Source organism: Apteryx mantelli, chromosome 16, assembly GCF_036417845.1.
Source record: "Apteryx mantelli isolate bAptMan1 chromosome 16, bAptMan1.hap1, whole genome shotgun sequence".
Classification (NCBI taxonomy): Eukaryota; Metazoa; Chordata; class Aves; order Apterygiformes; family Apterygidae; genus Apteryx; species Apteryx mantelli.
The window spans coordinates 12707882-12728046 of record NC_089993.1 but is presented as its reverse complement, the minus strand read 5'-3'; the positions used below and the strand labels follow the sequence as shown (position 1 = coordinate 12728046).

General features: G+C 41.6%; 2 protein-coding genes across 3 annotated transcripts; one reads left to right on the top strand and one right to left on the bottom strand.

Annotated features, from left to right (window-relative positions):
* The first annotated feature begins 52 nt into the window (after positions 1-52).
* ERI2 (ERI1 exoribonuclease family member 2) lies at positions 53-6082 on the top strand. The gene is made up of 8 exons (XM_067306085.1): positions 53-106; positions 342-493; positions 702-829; positions 1045-1201; positions 1923-2023; positions 3236-3317; positions 3956-4044; positions 4249-6082. The coding sequence occupies exons 1-8, from the start codon at positions 84-86 to the stop codon at positions 5587-5589; spliced, it is 2073 nt and encodes a 690-aa protein (XP_067162186.1). The 5' UTR covers positions 53-83; the 3' UTR covers positions 5590-6082.
* Positions 6070-19860, bottom strand: LOC106491352 (acyl-coenzyme A synthetase ACSM3, mitochondrial-like). 2 transcript variants are annotated; one of them, XM_013950934.2, is made up of 16 exons: positions 19670-19860; positions 18815-18981; positions 17803-18032; positions 16504-16771; positions 14872-15082; positions 13926-14133; positions 13540-13683; positions 12498-12654; positions 11476-11555; positions 10633-10756; positions 9357-9437; positions 8544-8645; positions 7370-7497; positions 7161-7260; positions 6595-6714; positions 6070-6429 (listed from the first exon to the last, which is right to left on the bottom strand). In XM_013950934.2, the coding sequence occupies exons 4-16, from the start codon at positions 16723-16725 to the stop codon at positions 6343-6345; spliced, it is 1764 nt and encodes a 587-aa protein (XP_013806388.2). In that variant the 5' UTR covers positions 16726-16771; positions 17803-18032; positions 18815-18981; positions 19670-19860; the 3' UTR covers positions 6070-6342. The 2 variants fall into 2 exon arrangements, with proteins under 2 accessions (XP_013806388.2, XP_013806390.2); XM_013950936.2 differs by lacking the exons at positions 6070-6429; positions 6595-6714 and having other exon boundaries at positions 7180-7260; positions 7356-7497.
* Positions 19861-20165: the final 305 nt, after the last annotated feature.

Here is a 20165-nt window from a genome sequence, read left to right as displayed (position 1 = left end):
GCAGCCGGCGGCGGCAGGTTTGAAATGGCCGCCGCGCGCCTGGGGGGCCGCCGCGCGCCCGCCCGCCGCTGAGGGAGGCCGCCATGGCCACCAAGCGGTTGGCCAGGTGCGGGGTCTCTCCCGCTGGGGCTCCCGGAGGGGCCGGGGCGGGGCTGGGTGGGGGGTGTCGGGGGGCGAGGCCCTGAGGGGGCCGGGACGAGGGGTCGGGGGGGAGGGGAGCGTCCGTCCGTCCGAGGCCCCGGCGGGGGGAGCCGGACCGGGCCGGGCGGGGGTGTCGGCGGGCCCGGGTGAAGCGGCCCCCGAGCCGGCCCGTCCCGTCCCGACGCCGCCGCCCTCCGCAGGCAGCTGGGGCTGGCGCGGAGCAGCGCGGGAGCGCGGAGCGGCGCGCGGGGGGCGCCCGGCCCGGCCGCGGGGCAGCGCTTCGGCTACGTGACCGTCGTCGACCTGGAGGCGACGTGCTGGCGGGACGCGGGGCGCCGCCGCCCCGAGACCAGTGAGTGTCCGGCGGGGCCCCTGCCCGAGAGAGGCGCCCTAGAGCTGGGGGTGCCTTGCGGTGCTTCAATTCCTGACGTTTCGACCCCTGATTAACGTGACCTCACGTTTCTGTGAATAGCTTTAGCTCTTCTGGCTTTGTTTTGTTTTGTTGTGGGGCTGTTGGTTTTTTTCGTTGCTGTTGTTTGCTTGTTTCTTTTTTGCCATAGTTGAATTTCCAGCAGTCCTGCTAAACACGGCGACAGGAGAGATTGAATCTGAATTTCACACCTATGTCCAGCCTCAGGAGCACCCCATTCTCTCCGAATTCTGTACAGAACTGACTGGCATAACACAGGTATAATCGCCCTACAGTAGCGTTTTAAAGAGGCCTTTAATTTCACTCAAGTCTTTTAGGATCTTAAGTCAGCAGAAATGTTTTCTAGATTATGTACAGAAAAACCATTATCAGAGGCTGAACAATTAACATATCGTTCTTTGAGAGGTAAGCCTCAAACTAATTTCAGTGTGTACTAACACCTTTATATACACTTCTTGTTCTGTTTTATAAAGAATCAAGTTGATGAAGGGATCCCTCTAAATATTTGCTTATCACAGTTTTTGAAATGGATTCAAAAGATACAAAAGGAGAAGAAAATTCTATTCAATTCAGATATTCCAAACCATTCTACGTCAGAAGCAAAACTATGTACCTTTGTTACTTGGACAGGTAAATACAATTTTCCTTTGCTTTGACTGTGGAGTAATGCACAGAAAAATGAACATTTGGTGGTGCTAGTGAGATGCCCTCCACTTTTTTTTTTTACACCCATATGTCCAAAATCCTGTTATTAGGTATTAAGGATATATCATGTTGGGATAAGGCTAAAAATATGAAAAATATTAAATTCTGATCTGTTCACTACACCTTTGTCTCTATGGTCTACAATATTTACCCCATTTTTCTGCTTTACATATAGTGCATTGTGTCAACATTCTTATGGGCTTAAATGATTTAATGAGATCTTTAAGATCTTCACCTATCATGAGGTCACTGTTAACTAAGATAAGGTACTCACTTGTCCTGATGTTTGACTGAAACAATCCTAGTGTTTTTCACCTGAAAATTTTTGATATGGACGTGTTACCTCGTATTTCCTGTTCAGCAGTACAGGATGCTACTAGTATGTTGATGTTCTGTCCCTTTATGTAGATTTTAAGCCAAGTTTAGGCAGTTCTTTAGTGATGAATGTAACTTTACTGGTTACCTGCCTAATTAAACAAGTGTCTCATATTCTGCATACCCTATTTTGTAAATGGCTGCATTACTTCTTGCTGAACTGTTTAGTGTTTTTAGTAACCTCTGCTTTCTTCAGATATAATAAATACCTGTTTGGTAATCATCAGGACTAAAAAATGAAAGGCTTATTTGTATTTGTTCTTTTGTGCAGACTGGGACCTGGGTGTCTGTTTGCACTATGAGTGTAAAAGGAAGCAGCTGCGAAAACCTGACATTTTAAATTCCTGGATTGATCTCAAAGCAACATACAGAGTGAGAAAATCAGTACTGTGAAACATTTATACCCATATTATCACCTCAATACTAATTGTATCTAAAGTTAGAAACAAATATTGTATATTCGAGTGACTAGTTAGCCACTTGTTTTCTTTCCATGTATGTTACTATCACTCAGTGTCACAGTCCCTGGCCTAGAACTACGTGAATTTTAATACAGATCTTAATTCTAGGAAAACGACTTGGTAAGTGGTGGTGTTTGATTAAATGACACTATATAAGTGATAATCCTAGGAGAATTTTTTCCAGCTGCTTTTCCTTTTCTGAAATTTTTTGCTCTGCTTGCTGCTTTAACTTCCCTGTTTTTTCATGCTCTCGTTACTGCCCTTTTGCTGTGTAGAAGATAGTAATCCTTATCTTTTTAGAGAGTAGTTATGGCCCCAGCGTGTGAACCGGGCTTTGCCTAGTAAGTGTATTCTGAACAGCATGAGTAATACTGAAAAAATGAATATATATTTTACATGAATGTGAATGTATATTGAAAAAATGAATGTGTATTATGTAGTCCTCATTTAACATTGCAACATGCATGTTTTGAGAGGTATTTGGATCTTTAGAGTTCTAATGTAGGGGCTAACAGCACCTGGGTTCCCCTGTGTAGTCAGGGGAACTTCAAAATGATCCAGGAGTCTACCTGTCCACTGACTCCTGGCACTTAGGCTCCTAACTTAGGCAGCAGAATTAGGTCTCTAAAAATAAACAGTGTGAATATTGCCCTCTCTTGTGGTCCAACGAGATACCTGGATTGAGTAGCAATATGTTGTTTCTCATTTGAAAGGCATTTACACCTGGGCCAAATGTATTAACGCCCATGCTTTTGCAATATACAACAGTCGCCATAATATAATATAAAATAATATTGCCAAGATATTATTTATAGTTGTATTCTTCAAGGCTATTCAGTTCAGTCAGCCATAAAGTTCAACTGAATGGTTACAGGGCTAAGATGGAATGGATTAGTTTAAGACTGAGAGAAGGGGATTCATCGTTCTTTCCATACTGATCTGTTAAAGGGTAAGTTAGTTACTCTTATGCTTACTTACCCCAACTGTAAAATAAAGGCACCTGACTTGCACAATGACTTTGTGAGACTTATTATTCGTGAGGTGGTACTTCTGAAATGGCTTTACTTCATTGTGAAGAGGCTATGAAATGCTGTATATTAATCACCCGCATTTTTTTTCTTAGTTATTCTATAATAGGAAGCCTAAAGGGCTAAAAGGTGCTTTGCAGGATTTGGGGATGGCTTTTGCAGGACGGGAGCATTCTGGTGAGTATGATATGATGATCCTCATCTTTTTTTATATATATATATATATATATATATATATATATATATATAATAAAGCTAAATAGCTACTGTAACTTTTTCAAGTTATGTAATGCTCTGTTCAATAAAAACATCAAAATAAGAAAGGCTAGATGCTTCAGAGATTAGAGTTTGTCATCTCTAAGTTTATGCTTTTTCTTCTGAAATCTGGCCTAGTACTTTTAAGTGTATGTTGCACAACATGGCCAAACATTAAATTATTAGGGTGCAAAAGAAAAAACAGTGGGGGAAGAATAAGGAAATTGAGGAAGAATCAAGGAAACTCAATCTTACTGGATAGCTCTGGACAGCTTATTAGTGTAAGAGCACAAAATGAATTTGATATAAGTGATAAAACAAGGATTTTAGTAGTCATGAACATATATTAAACTCTGGTTAGATGACCATTAGATGTTCAGCAAAGGGAATTTTACTGCCACTGTCCTTTTCTGAACTGTTCTCTAGAAAACCATGTGTCAGAGTTCTGTGAATCCCTTTCATTTATGTAAGTCTTACCTGAATGCCCTTTTTCCATTAATAATAAATATCCCCAGTAGTAGTTTAAAAGGAAGACTATTAATATAACCATTCTTTCAAAGGGTTGGATGATTCTCGGAATACTGCCCGTCTTGCTTGGAGGATGATTTGTGATGGATGTATGCTGAAGGTTACTAAATCTTTGGATAAGGTTAGTAACTTTTTCACATATTCCCTTCTACTTCCTTCAGAACCTGGCATACAGATGAAAGATGAGCTATTCAAATAAACAACCCAGCATCTTGACTATGAATTGAACAGAACACCATTAGGCTAATATGCTTATTAATTTACCTTGATTTCTACTTCTGGACATTCATTTCTCCAAATCTCCATTTGTTTGTGGACTCCCCAGGCACATCCAAAGGAGAACCTGATTTCCAGAACACTGAGTATAAACTTCACTGACAAGCCTCCACTGGGAAGTAATAGCAGACCTGAAACATCTAGAGATACAACTTGCAACATAAGCTCTCCAGCTGAGGAAAACCACAACAGTACTACCAGGGTTATGAAAAATTCCAATGTACAAATGGAAGAACAACAGGAGAGAAGTACCATCAATTCCTCTGCAGACATCCATGTTGTATCTAGCAGCAGCTCAAGGACTGACTTACATGATCAAGCCCAAAGCTCTTTAACAGCATCTGCTGACAGATTTCCTCTTCCTCTTGGACAGCCACAGCTGTCTCACCATACAGGCATTCGGAAAGGGCTCAACAACGGGCATCTGATGAGTACTGCCAAATATAGCTCTCCAGTACAGGGGTCAGGACTAGTGCTCGTCTCCACTACCATCTCCTCAGTTAATATCTCTGATGAGGATATTAGTACTAGTTCTGATTGTTTATCTCTGCTGACTGACTGGGAAGATGTAGCTTTAATACCAGAATCACAGTATGAACAAAATTCAGATTGTGTTCAATTTAAAGATGACTCAAGTACAGATATTTTAACAGTGTCTGAAGAAACAACAATTTCTAGAATATCAGTTGTGATGAGTTCAGATCTTCAAAGTTTGGGGAAAACTGTGGTACCTGTGGAGCCTCAGAAGTCTATCGTTTACAAAAGTCCTGATACTACGATCTATAATGTAGGAATGGTCCAAAGGCAGACTTCAAATTTTTCTGCTTTTAAGTTACCATCTGCAAAGGTAAATGCTACTTCATCACACTCAGCATTAACTGGAAATGATTCCACTTCTTCTGAGGCTCCTAAAAGAAAGCCAACAAGTCCAAAAATGTTCCCACCAGCAAAAAAGCAGTCCTTTGCTATATATAAAGAGAAGACTGCATCTTTTAATCATTCCTTACCTTTAAGAAGTTCAAACTTGTCCAGGGCGTCTCCTGCCATTCTGAACTCCACAGTCAATTTGAATCAATCTGCAAGAGCTGCGAAAAATGAAAAACCAACCCCCCCTCTGTGTAATTGTGGTCGAAGAGCTAAAAGATTGTATGTATCAAATACTGGTCCAAATCATGGCAGAGCATTTTTTTGTTGTCCTGTTGGTAAGCATGAAGGTAATAAGAAAGGCTGTGGATACTTCAAGTGGGAATATGCATTTCTAAAAGAGAAATCTTCTAACGTTCTCACTGTGAATGAAGATACTTTAACCTCTCTTGGAACTTCTTCCAATACTTCAGGAAATTCTTCCAACAAGAAGTATTTGTGTCTTAGACCCTCTATGAGAACTTGAAAATTGATGTTTTTTTGTCCAAATCTTAAACTCAATTATTTTTTCCTGCTTACTATAATCAGGATGGTCAAATGATCTTAGCTATGCATTCTGAGAATGGGACAAAAATGACATGCTTGGTTAAAGTAGATAAAAGTGGAAATTGCTCAAGCATACGGAGTACCCATATATCATAAACTATCTCATTAATGAAGTGAGAGAACTGATCAAGCTGCAAGTGCTAAAATTAAAGCATGAACAGCTGGCATTAAATATCTTACATTTCTACTTTATCATGTATTTTAAACTCTTTACTAGTCCAGTCTTTAAACATCACTGTAATGATACAGATTTTATTTATACTCATTTTTCTAAACATACTTGTATTGAGCTGTAACTTTTAAAAATGTATCTGAGTTGTTGCACTTCTGAAAAGTGATTCTTTAAACACCAGTGCTCTCAAACTTTTCCTGTTTTATTTAAATTAAGTAACAATAAAGATAAACTTAATAAACCATTGTAGGCATTTTATTTAATGTGGACCAACTGTGGCACTTTAGTCTGTGTTAGTTTCCCATTTCATTTGTACCAGTCTGCCTCTTTTCTTGCTATGGGCTATTACTGTAGCATGTGGGACAGCCAAAGGCTGGGACTCAGACAAGAATTTGTGAAAACCTAAACTAAGAAGGCCATAATATAATGTCTTTTACTTTACAGTGTAAATCAGCAGTATCTTACTTTGTAAAAGATATTATAAAAAAGCAGCAAGTAATTCTAAACTTTTCTCCACTCCTTCTGTCGAAGTTCATTTCTTCTGATCTTCCCACTAATAGTTTTTGGCAGCTGTTGAACAAACTCCATCTATTGGGAAAGGGAGGAAATTGCAATAAAAAATAAGATATTTACTTAAAGTTTGACTTTTTCTTAACCTCAGTGGCATATATTTGAGAGTCATATGGTAGTTAATGCCAACTCACTTATGGTGATGAATAATTACTTAAAATAGTTGTGTGTTTAAGCACTCACCTTCCTAGGATACTTGTATGGAGCAGTAACTTTCCTAACGTGGTCCTGTAGCTCATTCATCAATTTTTCCGGATCATGTGAAACATAGTTGGATGTTAAAACAACAAAGGCTTTCACTACCTTAAAAAAAATAAGGGAGCGGGGGTTCAAATGCTGATGAAATAACACAACACTAAGATGTTGATTTTTTTAAACAAAACAGTTGCTGACAAACTGCAGAATAACTAATGTATAGGGCAGATAGTTTTCTCAAAGTCTGTGTGTGCTCAGTATTTGTCTGGACTGTGGAGGCAGTTTATGCATGCTCAATACTTACCAAGGACTTTAAGTATTTTAGTGACAGGAGAAGTTTTGCATGGTACTTCTGTCTTATTGGCTATGGGGCAACCATCTTGGATGGTCTGCTCCTGTGTGGAATCTCCAGTGTCTTATAGGGTGCAAATACTGATTTAAATTTAGTTTAAAAATTCATCCAACGGCTAGACAAATCCATTGGGAGTTGGGGTTTATTAGCTCTGCCGTGCACAAGCTATATATGAGACAATAAGTGTGTTTAACTTGTTTACCTCTCCTCTGATGGGGTCCGGACTGCTGACAACTGCTGCTTCCACCACTGCAGGATGCTCTATTAGGGCACTTTCTACTTCAAATGGTCCAATGCGATATCTTTAAAGTGGAAGAAAGGGGGTTAGTTATGTTTGATAACACAATGTCATGGCTGAATCACCAGTATTATTCAAGTTTAATGATGTCTTGTTTACCAGCGTTAAATTACCCTGCAGAATTGATGACATCATCAGCTCTTCCAACAAACCAGAAGTATCCTTCTTCATCCATAAACCCCCTGTCTCCAGTGACGTAAAACTTCCCACGTATTGTTGCCTCAGTTTTCTCTGGATCATCCTAGGAAACATTAAATTGCATTTCACATACAAAACTGCCTGAAAATAAATGAAAATTGTATTCTAGCATATTCAGTATTTAAGTTAGTTATAGTACAGTCAACTTAGACTGGCACATATGGTCATGTGCATTAAATTCAAGGGAGTTGTAATACAGGAAATTAATAATGGGGAATTATTAATTCAACATTACTAAGCTACAAAACTAGAAATAAAAATCATAAATTGTGATAAATGAGTACATTTTACTAATTGGGACTTCAAGTTTTAATAATAATATCTTATGGCTTTAGGAACCTCTGAAGGCTGCAAGAAATATGCAAGCAAATGGTACTGAGAATTTGCTTTTAGGTGATTATCCCATTTTTTTTTTTTCCTTTGTATTTTTAGCACCTCCTATCCTGATATTTTTCATCCCAATGACAAGTTTAGGATCAGCACAGCCTAATTAATAAGTAAGTGCTCTTTATATAGCAAATGCAGCTGACTCCTGGAAGAGGTTATCTAGGCAGCATACACACGCTTAGTACTACTTGAAAAACCTGACTATAGGTTGATACCACTCATAAAATTTAATAAGGTTTCTAGTTGTCGGAACTAAAAGCACTATGCATTTGTTTTTTCCTGGCTGTTGGACTGAAACTAAAATTCTTACAAAAAAAGGAAAAAAAATTCTGCCGTGCATGAAACAAACACTTCACAGAGCCCAAGTCTGCCCTAATTCAGGGAAAGGATTGGAATGGAGGACTCACTCCTACTTCTCCTAGCCATGAAGTATTATGGGACTGGGGGGGTGGGGGTGGTCTTTCAAGCCTTTTACTTTATATAAAAGAAATAACTATTGAAAGAAAGTGGATCTCCCCTTGCCAGGTAGGACAGTCTCTGTGCAAGTAGAACAGCATCTGCAGGAAGGAATGAAAACTCCTGTCCCCTCCCCACAGGTTTTTCAAGCCAGGAAGCAGAGTCTTTGTGAATGAAATGAGGCGTTGGGTTCCTCATGACGGATATTTAACAGGGCATATAATTTAACCGCAGGAGTGTCCTTACAGTATAGCAAGTGAAAAGACAAAATGGTCTTGTAGGTTTTACTCTGATGGCAATATCTCCTTCTTTTCCAGGAGGCAGAATATTACTGTTTTCATCTATAATCTAAAAACAAACAAAATACCATTTTATTATCTTGGAACCAAATGACATGACATAACATTAAATTAAAGTTTAGAATCTTGGTGCTCGTTTAAAATACTTAACTGAAATATTTTTCTTCATTGGAAAACAATTTTGGGGGGGGGGGGCTTACCCTGACAACTGCTTTGTAAGAATACTAGTAATCCAGTGTACTTTGCATCATGTCTTTTCTCTGAGGAATTCCAAGCACTATGCAAACAGGAAATTACGCTAGTAAGACCCACCAGAGAGGAAGATAAGTAATGTGGTGGGAAAATTTAAGAACAGAAAGATACTAAAATCCTTCCAATTTTACAAATTGATCTGGTGCTAGTATCTGCCTCAGCAGTTCTGTTCTCACCGTGAAACAACATTCAGTCCTGCTCTTTCTTAACTAAGCAATTTAATGCCAGTCATTATCTAAAGGTTCGATATCTAATTGTCAGCAGAAGGTTGTCACCTCTGTAATCCTGGTGAGGATGGTGCAACAGAGTGGGCCAATCGCTTATTCTGCATCCTCAGTTCAGGGCACTAACAAACACATGTATTTTTTTCATTCACTGTTAAATGATGGTACATGGTACAACTACAACTGCATTAGAGCTTTCAAACCTCTTCTGACAAAGTTAGGCAAAGAGAGCGCGATAGAGAGCGAGCTGCTTCTTATCCATAGTGCCACCAGAGGTATGTTACCTTGACGTCATAACCTGGGGACGGCTTTCCCATAGAGCCAGGCTTAATTTTCATTCCCTTAAAGTTTCCACAGATCAGCACCTGTAACAAGTGGTTTAAAAAAAAAACACACAAAAAACTGTGATTTGTATATTCAGTCTTCAGCTTAAGTTTAAAATGCTCAGCTAATAAATAAAGGTAGAATATGATCTCTGTGAGAAATGCTAATTAAGTCTTCATTATAATCGCATATCCAATGATTACTTCTAGAAATAAATGACAACTTTTCCAGGAATCCCCCAATCTAGAACCTGTCTAGGAATCTCCAGACCTAGAACCTTTTCCAGGAATTTTGCCATTGCCATTCCTTTCAAGGAATCACCTGATCTAGAACCTTCCTAGGGAGCCCCTGACTGAGAACTATTCTAGGCTCATGAACCTAGAATGGTTCTAGCCTCACCGACCTAGAACATTTCCAGGAATGCCCTGGTCTGGAACCTTTTCCAGGGAACCTCAACCTGGAATGTCACTAGACCCCCCTGCTGATCTAGAATGGTTCCAGACCAGTTCTAGACCCAATCTAGAACTGTTCTAGGTCGGCCAGTCGTGAACTGTTCTAGACTCATCGACCTAGAACGGTTCTAGACTCACAGGCCACCTACCCCCCACAAAAATGCCTACCTGCAATGATTCTAGGTGCACTGACCTTTCCAGGAATCCCCTAAATCTGGAACTTTCACACAGAACCCCCACGACCCATCCAAACCTGACCTAGAACTGTTCTAGGTCGATGAGTCTAGAACTGTTCTAAGTTGATGAGTCTAGAGCTGTTCTCAACTGGCTGACCTAGAACAGTTCTAGGTAGGTCAAGTCTATAATGGTTCTAGACCAGCCGACCTAGAACGGTTCTTGATGCACCTTTCCAGGAACGCCCAGATCTAAGAATCAAAGCTCCAAATAATTCTGTAAATAGTGCTGTAAATAATATAATAGTAATGTAACAGTGCTGTAAAGATTTTAAGGTTTTAAAGCAAAATTTGGCATGCAGCAATGAGGAACATACTTCTTTTGTGTTAGTTCCCAATTCAAAAGCCCACTGGAATGAAAAGCAGTTCTTGGATTTTGGGTGAAACTGTTATGATTATTCTATGACTTCTAAAAGCTACATTTTTCCACTGTTGATTACTATAATTGACTTTTCCCCTAAAAGTCACGACTGTGTATAATCATTTTAATCACTTTTTCTTGGCAACCCTAATGGAATTTATTGCTGTATCTGTAAAGTGTCTGAACATACTGTTTCTGTCTGTCCGTAGCCTTCATGAATATCCAGGCCAGTGTGCTCTTTCCATTCTCCCATCACTTCAGGGTTGATTGGCTCCCCGGCACTCACACAGTGCCGCAGGCTTCTGAATTTATAGCTTGGTGGGAAAGAGAAAGCAAATAATTGGCAGAGTTAAGCAGACACAGTGATCTATCTGCTATATCCCCTTCATTATCGTGTTCCTGTATCATGGGGTCCTTTCCACATGAAAATAACATCTTCACTGAGTCCTATACATTCCATTTCAATAGTGTGGAGTTAAACACAAACAAATCTGCAAAAATGCAAATAAAAAGGAAAAAAAAACTTGCTCTTTTACTTCTGCATTATTTTAAAATGTAATAATTGATACAGTGTTTCTAACCCTAGACTCTAAACTGGGGTCTCAAACAAAATGGTAACAAAAAGTCACAGGAGAGTTGCCAAGCTGCACTGACACACACTGTTCTTGTAGATCATGGTATTGGGGGAAGGCAGGGGAAAAACAAAGGGAAGGGGAATCTAACTATAAAAGCACTTTGGAAAATATGTTAATCATGATATTGTATCATTATTATCCTATTATATCATAAACTAAACTGCTTTTCAAAGCCTCATGCAAGTTTGCTATAATTTGTGAAATCTGTGATGGTTATGCCGTCCCTAAAATTTTTGCTCTGGCTTTGTTCCTAATATGTAAGATTCAAGATGTGGAGAAATACACGACTAGATTTGCTGTTACACCATTGTAAATTTGAAGTAAAGTCAAGGTGAGAAGAGCAGCTGGTCCACTGTTCTGACCAAATGCACCAATAAGGATACCTTGTTTTTGCTTACCTGGACAGTTTGTGTTGCACAAACATTCGATAGGCAGTTGGAGCAGAACAGAAGACTGTTATGGGAAATCTTGACAGACTCTAGAGAGTTAGAATAAAAAAAGTAGATGTCGCTACCAAAATACATGAGGTCTCACCTACATCGCAAGAGATAATGTAATGATCTCTGTATTTAGCTTACGAAACACATGAACAAAATGTTAGTGTCCTAAAAGCAGTTAGCTTTGTACTCACCAACACCGATATACAGCAGTTACATTTAAATAGGTTCTTCAGAACAGAATCTACATCTTTTTACAGTTAGTTCAACACACCAAAGCTTTGTGCTCTGGAAAGCTCTGCACTCCCCCTTGCGGAATTTCTTCATAATTCAACTTAAGTAGAAAACAAAGGAAACCATAAAGCTACTTTTTTAGATGTTCTGTAGGTATATGACTGATAAAGTGTTCTTCAGTGTATCCTAACGTTAGCTAACAACTTCCAGCCATCAAAGTAACATTGGTATGATCATAAAGTGATTCTGTGTAAAATGAATAATGGTGGTCTTTTTTTCACAGAGTTGCATGCAGAGGATGTAACAGAATATAACATTGGTGCCATTTGTTAAAGAAATTTAGCTTTGCTGCCTCTTCACTCCTTAACGTTGAGTTATACAGTACATGCAACCAAAACTCTCAGTTATCTGCTATTGTCACTCATTTTAATAACAACACCAAAGTGCTCCACAAATTCCTGTCCCATTTCTTGTGTGCTTCACTTTTAGGCCTAGTAATGAATGTTTGCATGTTTGGGCAGTCAAATCTGTTTTCAGAAGAGCACAGAATGAAACTTTTGGGATGTTAAAGATGCTCTTGTTTTGGGGCTTATATTTACAGCCTTCTCTACTGAAATACCAGTTGGTTACTTCCCTGTGAAGGTTACAACTGTGCAGCATACTGCCCCCTGCATAGCTCTGGGGGAAGGGAAAATCTAGGGAAGACCAGCCAGAGAGAACAGTGCTGTTGCTGGGCTCTCCTTGCTTACCTCAAAGACAACACTGGGGTTGAAGCGTGGCATCTTATGTGCAAATACACATGCCCCTTGAATCCATGGGGAAAAAACGCTGCTCCAACCTGACTTTGCCCAGCCCGTGTCTGATGTATTCCAAAATACATCTGAGGAAGTCAAGTCCAGCCAGTACCTGGGTAACACAGTGAAAGAGTTCACAATCTCTAACTGGCAGAAAGAGGGCAAATATTAAAATATCAACAGATGTGCCAATGAAGCAAATCCATCACCGTTTTTTCTTGGCTATATGATGATTAGCAAGTGACTGAACTTCTGAGCAGGAGTGAGTCACAGTGCAGTGAAGATGTCATCAGGATAGACTGATGTTGCATTTTTCTCGAAGAAAAATTATACTGATGGACAAGCTAATATCGCCTCAAAACAGGATGTTGAATAAATATGTATGAGATTGCTGGGGTTTTGTTTAAATCATTTTTTAGGCATAAGGATTTTTTTTGTTTTACTTACTTTTTAGTTTGGTCTCTCCTGTTTTGTTACTCTTTGCCAGTTAGAATGAAATGCATTGCTACACCAATTTTCTAAACAACAGTTTTATAAACTTAAAGATCTCATGAGCCTATGTAGTCTTTCCTATATTCTGAACTATCAGCATTTTGTTCCTGTGGGAGTTGTGTCTAAATCAGACACACATGAATTCAGAAGCCGAAGACCCATGTTTTTTCCCCCTTTTTATGGTACACACTTCATAAACTTGTTCTCTGCTGATGTTCAGTAAATGGGAAATCTATTAATTATACATAATGAAGAGTTTAGAAAAAGTTAAAGAAATGTTAAAAAGAAGTTAGTAACTCTATATGACTGCCAAGTGCAATACACACTAAGACAGCTAACCTCAAACTATGCCTTGTTGCACAGGAAAAAGGCCTGTTGGGATTTAATAGAACTGCTGTTTTTTAAAATTGAAACAAAGAGCTTCTGGTAAAATCTTCTGTTTCCCTTCTTTCTGCTGTTTGACCAGCTACAGAAATACATCTGTGATTTAAAGTGATATCCATACCTTCCACTTACTGTGAGGCCAATGCCATAGCTGCTGTGGGAATGTTCAGTCATTTTTGGAGACCCTGTAGTTCCACTGGTAAAATAGATGGCCATTGGATCTTGATGCTTTGAGTTCACGCAGTGGTGATCAGAAGGAGCATGTCTTTAAAATATGCAAAATGATGAATAAAGTGATTTGAAAGGGTGAATTACACATTCTTGAAAATGTTTGGCTAAAATAACTTCTGCAGCAATCAAAAGTGTCATAAACACTGATATTTTTCCACTGTGCAGTCCTAAAGGGATGAAAATATTTTGGCACATGCCAGCATTTCCTGTTCACAACAAATCACTGTGCTTGTCTTTCATTGTTTCTGTGGCACTTTCACAGTAGTGGTTACTCACTTCAGGAGCTCTTTAAAGTTCAGCCATCCTTCTCTGTGGCCCTCTGACATAAGCAGCTTGAATTTCAGAGACTGGCATTCAGGCCCAACTGAGTCTACAGCTGGTGCCACAGAATCATCAGTGATAATACACTTTGCCTTTGATTTCTGTAGTCGATGGAGAATGTCCTTTGCTGTCAGCTGCTGTGTGCCAGGAATCAGGACAGTTCCTAAAGGAGAATATTCTCAATATTTAAGAACAATACTTGTACCTGTAAACAGTCTTCAGCTTACCTTGTGCTTATTAGTAGGACAAGTCTGAGCTAAAAGCAGGATTTAGATCTGCATTTGTAAATATACTGTTCTTTTTAATGGATTAAATTCTATGGGAGGATCAAAGCAAGTTAGAAAATACTAGGCTCAACACAGGACAGCAAAAGAAATCAACAGAAGGACTTTCTTTGAGCTGAAAGCATTTCCACTGGGACATGCCATCTCTCTGGATTTGTATTCTTCACTAGTAAATACAGTAAATACAGATGTAGCCGTCCTCACAGGGTACGCTGCTAGTGTTCGTGAGGCACTCAGACATTCCGGGCTGTAAATACTGGGAAGCCGAGTATTTAACATAGCCCACAGGGGAACATGTGAAACACTTGGGTAAGTATGTGCTAATTTCATTGCAAGTTAATAAGAGGGTGCATTTGCGATGCACCACAAGTGCTGGAAAGAGGAGAATGACAGAGGTACAGAGACTCCCAGAATTTCCTTAACAGCTAGAACATGCTCAAAAAGTTCTAAAAGTACCATGAAGACAAAACTTGGCATGAAGGATGTTCTTGACCAGCATGGCAGTGATGTTCATCCCCATTAGCATGTTTGTAGTTCTGAGTATATTAAATAGCAATGATTGATTGATTTATGTGACAACATCTGTATCTATAAATAATTTCTATGCTTTTACTAACCTGTTCGCATGCAAGCCACATTCACCAGCCACCACTCCGGGATCCTGGGCAGAATCAGAATAACTCTATCTCCCCGTTGCAGACCACAGGCATCAGACAGTATGTTAGCCACTTTCCTGGACAGGACTCCCAGCTCTTCAAAGCTCCACCTCACTTCTTCTCCGTCACCATTTACCCACCACAATGCAGGGTTTTTAGGCTTTTTTCCCTCCTATAGGACAACAGGGCACAGTGCAAATGCTTCATTTAAGAAACATGTTGCCTTTAACTTAAGCCTGAGGAAGAAAAACATTCATCATTTATTGAATGCTGAATAAACCTGGGGATGCAACCGGAATTTGCCTCTGATTCAAAATAAGGCAAAAAAATTTCTCCTTCAGAAAGAATAGCCCATAAATTCAATTTTAGAAATATAAATTTATATTCCCCTTCTGAGCTCATTGTGTTACACCCTGAAGAGGTTGTACTGTAATCAGCCCCGAGAAAGAAAAAGCCTTCTGGTTCAGGCTGTGCCAGTGAAGCAGCTGATGAATGTGGGTACCTCTGAGTTGTGCCTCAGATAGTTTTCTGAGCCCTCAGAGCTCATTTCCAGCTTCACCTGGAATTGGGTCTATTCAGTGCTTCTAAAATTAAAAAAAAGGTTCAAAACCATAGGCCCACACAATGTGACCTTTGATCAATGTCTCACCTAAATGACGTGTGAAAAGTGAATTAAAATGTTTGTATACAATGTGCTCTGAAGGGGGCCAAATGAACTTAGTCGTAGCACTGCATAAGTCAGTGAAAAACTCACTGGGCAGTAAGAACATGGCACCTTATTATCAGTTTGAAGGTATAATAACACTGAGGTTATTTTTCAGGGGAACAGATTTTAACTGTGCACTTTGGAGAGCAAAGCCTCTTCTCCAGAGGCTGTTCTGTGCTCCTTTTGTTTACAGCCTGCCAAAATCTGTTTCTCCTGCAAAAATTGCTTACCTTGTGTCAGAGGGGTTATACCACTGCTTTGCTCCTGCTGGCAATTTGGACGTAAATGGGTTTAGCCCCTCATCATGAACAACCTGAGCCTGCAAAACCAGTCATACATCTATAGAGACCAGACCTACATAGTAACAAAGGCGAAAGACTTCATGGTTTTTCTATATTCCCTTTCCTTGCATAGACCTCATGTCTATTTTGGGGGTCACAGTCATCCAGATTTTTATGTTCAAAGTCCCTGATGCAAAGACTTCACATTTGGGATAGAAGGTGAGGTTTGACATTACACCATATTATTCATTTTACGGGTAGGCGGTGAGACACAGGGAAGTCAAGTGATTGCCCAGCACATCCAGGTAGCGTGCAAGTCAAGGCAGATGGGTGAACTGGTGCCAGATTTAGAGCGGTCCAGTCCATGGACTCATTCACTATACACATATTTATTCAGACTCACACTCTCACTGGAGTTACTGATTAAAGGAAGGAACTATTTGACGCATGCACAGGGCAGCCATGCGGCACATGGGAACTTCAAGCTCAAATAGCACGAGATCACCAGGTCATAATCAGAACACAACTCCAGTGTCTTGCTTATTGGATTGGTACTGATATCCAGCATGAAGTATGTTAGCACCACAGAAGTCAAATAATTGTTACCTTTTCCATTTCAGTCCATCTGTCCAGCACATCCTTTGCAAAGTTGAAATACTCTGGCACCTCTGGTCTATACTGTTGTTTAATGGCTTCATAATTCTTAGAGTTCTGAGAGGTGCAAACTGGATAGCCCTGGCTACAAAGTTGGAGAGATCTTCTCAGGGGAGCCCGCAGGAACATAGCACTCGGGACCTTCAGCAGAAAATGCACAGCAGCAAGAACCATAACAGTCTCTTCCAAGGTTATTTACTGATTATCTCTCTGAGAAATGCTACAGTGACACAGATACAAACCCAGTATTAGCCATGTGGTTTCAAAGCAGTGTGTAATACAGGCCTTGCACTTACACAGGAATAGCTTCCAACTGTTAACTGGAATAACTGCTGAGGACAGTTCCACATCTGCCACTGTTGGTCCCTGCTGTCTAGTTACCATCATGCAGTTGAGATCCTGAATCTGCATTCAGCCAGCAGCGTTCAGTCCTGTCGGTGTGGTAGCTTTCCTATGACTCATATTCCTTCCCTCTTTGCAAACCCTGTTAATCCAGTAGATCACATTTCAGTTACCATCCATAATGGAGAGGCACTGAACACTACCCAAGCACTTCAACTGTGACTTCCGTAAATGAAATGAAAAAAACAACTGACAATGCAGAAATGACAGTGGGGACCAAGACGCTTCACAGCTAATCCAGCAATCCTTCATTAGTTACTGGCTGACCACTGTGTTACTTGGTACAATGATATTTCTAGTTTTTCTAGTTTATCAATGCTGGGGATACACTGGTTGCCAGAAATGAAATGAAACTAGCAAAGCCCCAAAAAGTTTTTAAGTACTCATGCTTTAAACAGCATTTTGATGTGTGGTCAGCAAAAAGCATCATTTAATGAGAGGGGGAAACTTTAAAAGACTCCCTGAAAAAGAATCCAAGATGCAGAGCCTTTCATCTTAAAAAAAGTCAACTTTGCAGAAGTTCTGAAAACTCTAGAGTTATTATTTTTATGCATTGTCAACTGTTTTTTATTTAGAAAGCAATATAAATATTGCTAGTTCCTTACTGAATTAATAATTATCTAGCTGTAAAACCACATGATTTTAGTGATTTAGTGAAGGAAAGGGACATTTTCTGGATTTGTGACATTCAGTCTGTGTATAACAAACATAGCTGAGAAACCCAGCCAAAAGAAAGAGAGGAACAGCGAGAAAGGAAAACACAGACAGACAAGAGGCAAATCAGTACTGTTCCTGTGCCAGAAAACGTCCTGTCCAGCAGCTTGCAGGGGTGGGTGGAGGGCCAGTTACCTTGTCAAAAGATTGTCAGTCCCAACTTACTGCCTCTCTGCCTTGCACGGAAACGGAGCCCCCTCGGATCTGCTGAGATCTGTCACAGCTTTGACTCCTGACACAGATTTCAGACTCCTGGCTGTGCACCCACACCACTTAAAGCCTCCTCTTGTGCTGTTACTGCGCCCAGCAGCGGATTCCTGGGTTTGTTCCAAGTACTTTGGACTCACGCGAGGGGCAGCCAAGTCCTGCACAGTGAGAAGAGTCGATGTGCTTCTGCACAACTTAGAGGTGAGGGAGAAAGCGCGAATCCCAAATCTCTTCCCTTTCCTTCTCCTCCCCTGTTCCCGCCCACAGGGGAACACAGTGATAAGGCCTCACTACAGCCAAGCCACACCTGCGCTCCGGCTGGGGCAGCACAGGGAGCAACCGCATTGCGATCGGCTTTGTGACTACAACCCCCAGCTCGTAGCTTAGGGCACCTCAGGACACCACAGCCGTTCAGCCGTGACGATGCTGACTATCAATCCCCGGCATGCTGCTGCTAGTGCCCGGACCCGCTTCCCTAATGTAGGTTCACTACACTGGGCTCAGACCTCAGTGTGAGTGACAAGGCCACAGCCAGTGCTTCTGTCATGGCATCTGGAGCCTTGGGAGCTTTTGTAAGGACTCTGCCTCGCACAGAGCAAACAGCTACCTGGGGCTCCAGCATTACTGCTTCCTCCACTCCCCACCTATGGGAGAGGCAGAAGGGAACGTGTGCCAGCTCCTTTGCCACCCAGTTCACAGCCCAGCATCTTGCACAGTGCCCTGTCATCACTGGGTTGGCTGCAGTGTTGGTATGTGCCTCTGTCTTCAGCCTCTGCTCTAAGGGTGGCAACCGCTAGAGAGCTGGAGACAGCCATAACTTAAATTGGGGCATCAAGATTCACAAGTCAGCTTGTCAGCACCCTAAATCGCTCCAGCTGGATGATCTCCATCCTCAAACCACAGCTCTAAGGGCAGCAGAGAGACTGCAGACACCATCTACCTGTTCAGAGCAGAACGATCTTTTGGGTGCTGGTCAGTGAAGATGACGCCGCCGTCTCCACTGGAATTCAGGTCTCGTGCTTTTGCCAGAACTCCCTGCTGGGGCTCTGCCCATGTCTGTGACAGGCAGCATCAAAGGAGATGTTAACCAGCTCCCCGAAACGTTCACTGCAGCAGAAAGAAACTGATTCAAAACAGAGTCCCCCAAAACAACAAAGCTGTTCTCTGCCTAGCAATAAGGGAAACCTGCAGTCAATCTGCAGGAGCAAAATTTTAAATAGCTCTTTGAAATGCATGCAACAAAATCCTCTGGAGAAAAGGCAGAGGAACAGCCTTAAAGGAATTCCCTACGCAGAGGATTACAGTGCCCCAAAGGAGGCAGGGAAGTAAACAGAAAATAACAGCAACTGGATTGTGACAAGAAAGTCAAGAGAATGTCACAGGAATATGTAGGGAAGTTTTCCAGTTCAGGAAGAAAGGGCTTTGCAGGAACAAAGCTTTAGATAAGATGAAAACGCCACCTGCTCTTGCAGTTGTAACTGATAGTTGCTGCCATGAACTTGTGAAGCTTTTTCCCTACTCCAGCGCATAAATTTTCTGGTGTGAATAGCGTGATAGTCCTCAGGGAGGTCTCCTTAGCTGTCTCCTTCACCTCTTGTCACAAAATTTCTAGGATCTTAACATTTTTTGCAAATTTTCCTTAAATTGCCCAAGAAGCTCAAGAGTTACTGGAGGGAGAGGAGGCCCTGATGGACGATGGCGTGCGGAGGACATCTTGTTTTAGAAACCAGGCTAAAGGCCATGTGTTTTCTTCTGTTTCAACACATGTTCTTTGCTATTCCAGGCCTAAAATTACCTGTATAGAGCTTCTCCTTCAACCGGCTGCTTTGCACCATGAAAACATTATGAGGAAAACAGGCGGCTAAGGAAACGGCCAAGGCCTGGCTGCATCGTCATGGGGCCCATCAGCCGGTGCCATTTAACGCACCGGCGCCACGACAGCACCGCAGGCGGCCGGGTCCCTTGCGACCCCAGCGCGCCTTTCTGTTAAAGTCCGGGATCATTGACGCAAAAGCCGGACTTTAAGCCTAGAACTGCAGTTCTGGGAGGGAGAAAGCCCCGCTGATTGGGAGCGACCGCATGCGGTCCCCGCTCAGGGCGCTCAACCGGCGGCGGCGGGGAGGGTCCCCGGGGCGCCCCCACCCCCGCGGCACCCTGACGCGAGCCGGGGGCCGCCGCCTGGGGGCGGGCGGGGCCGCGCCGCCTCAGCCCGGCCCTCACAGCGCGGCGCGGCGGCGGTGACGCCATCGCGACGCGCGGCGGGGCGGGGCGAGGCGGGCGGCGCGGCATGG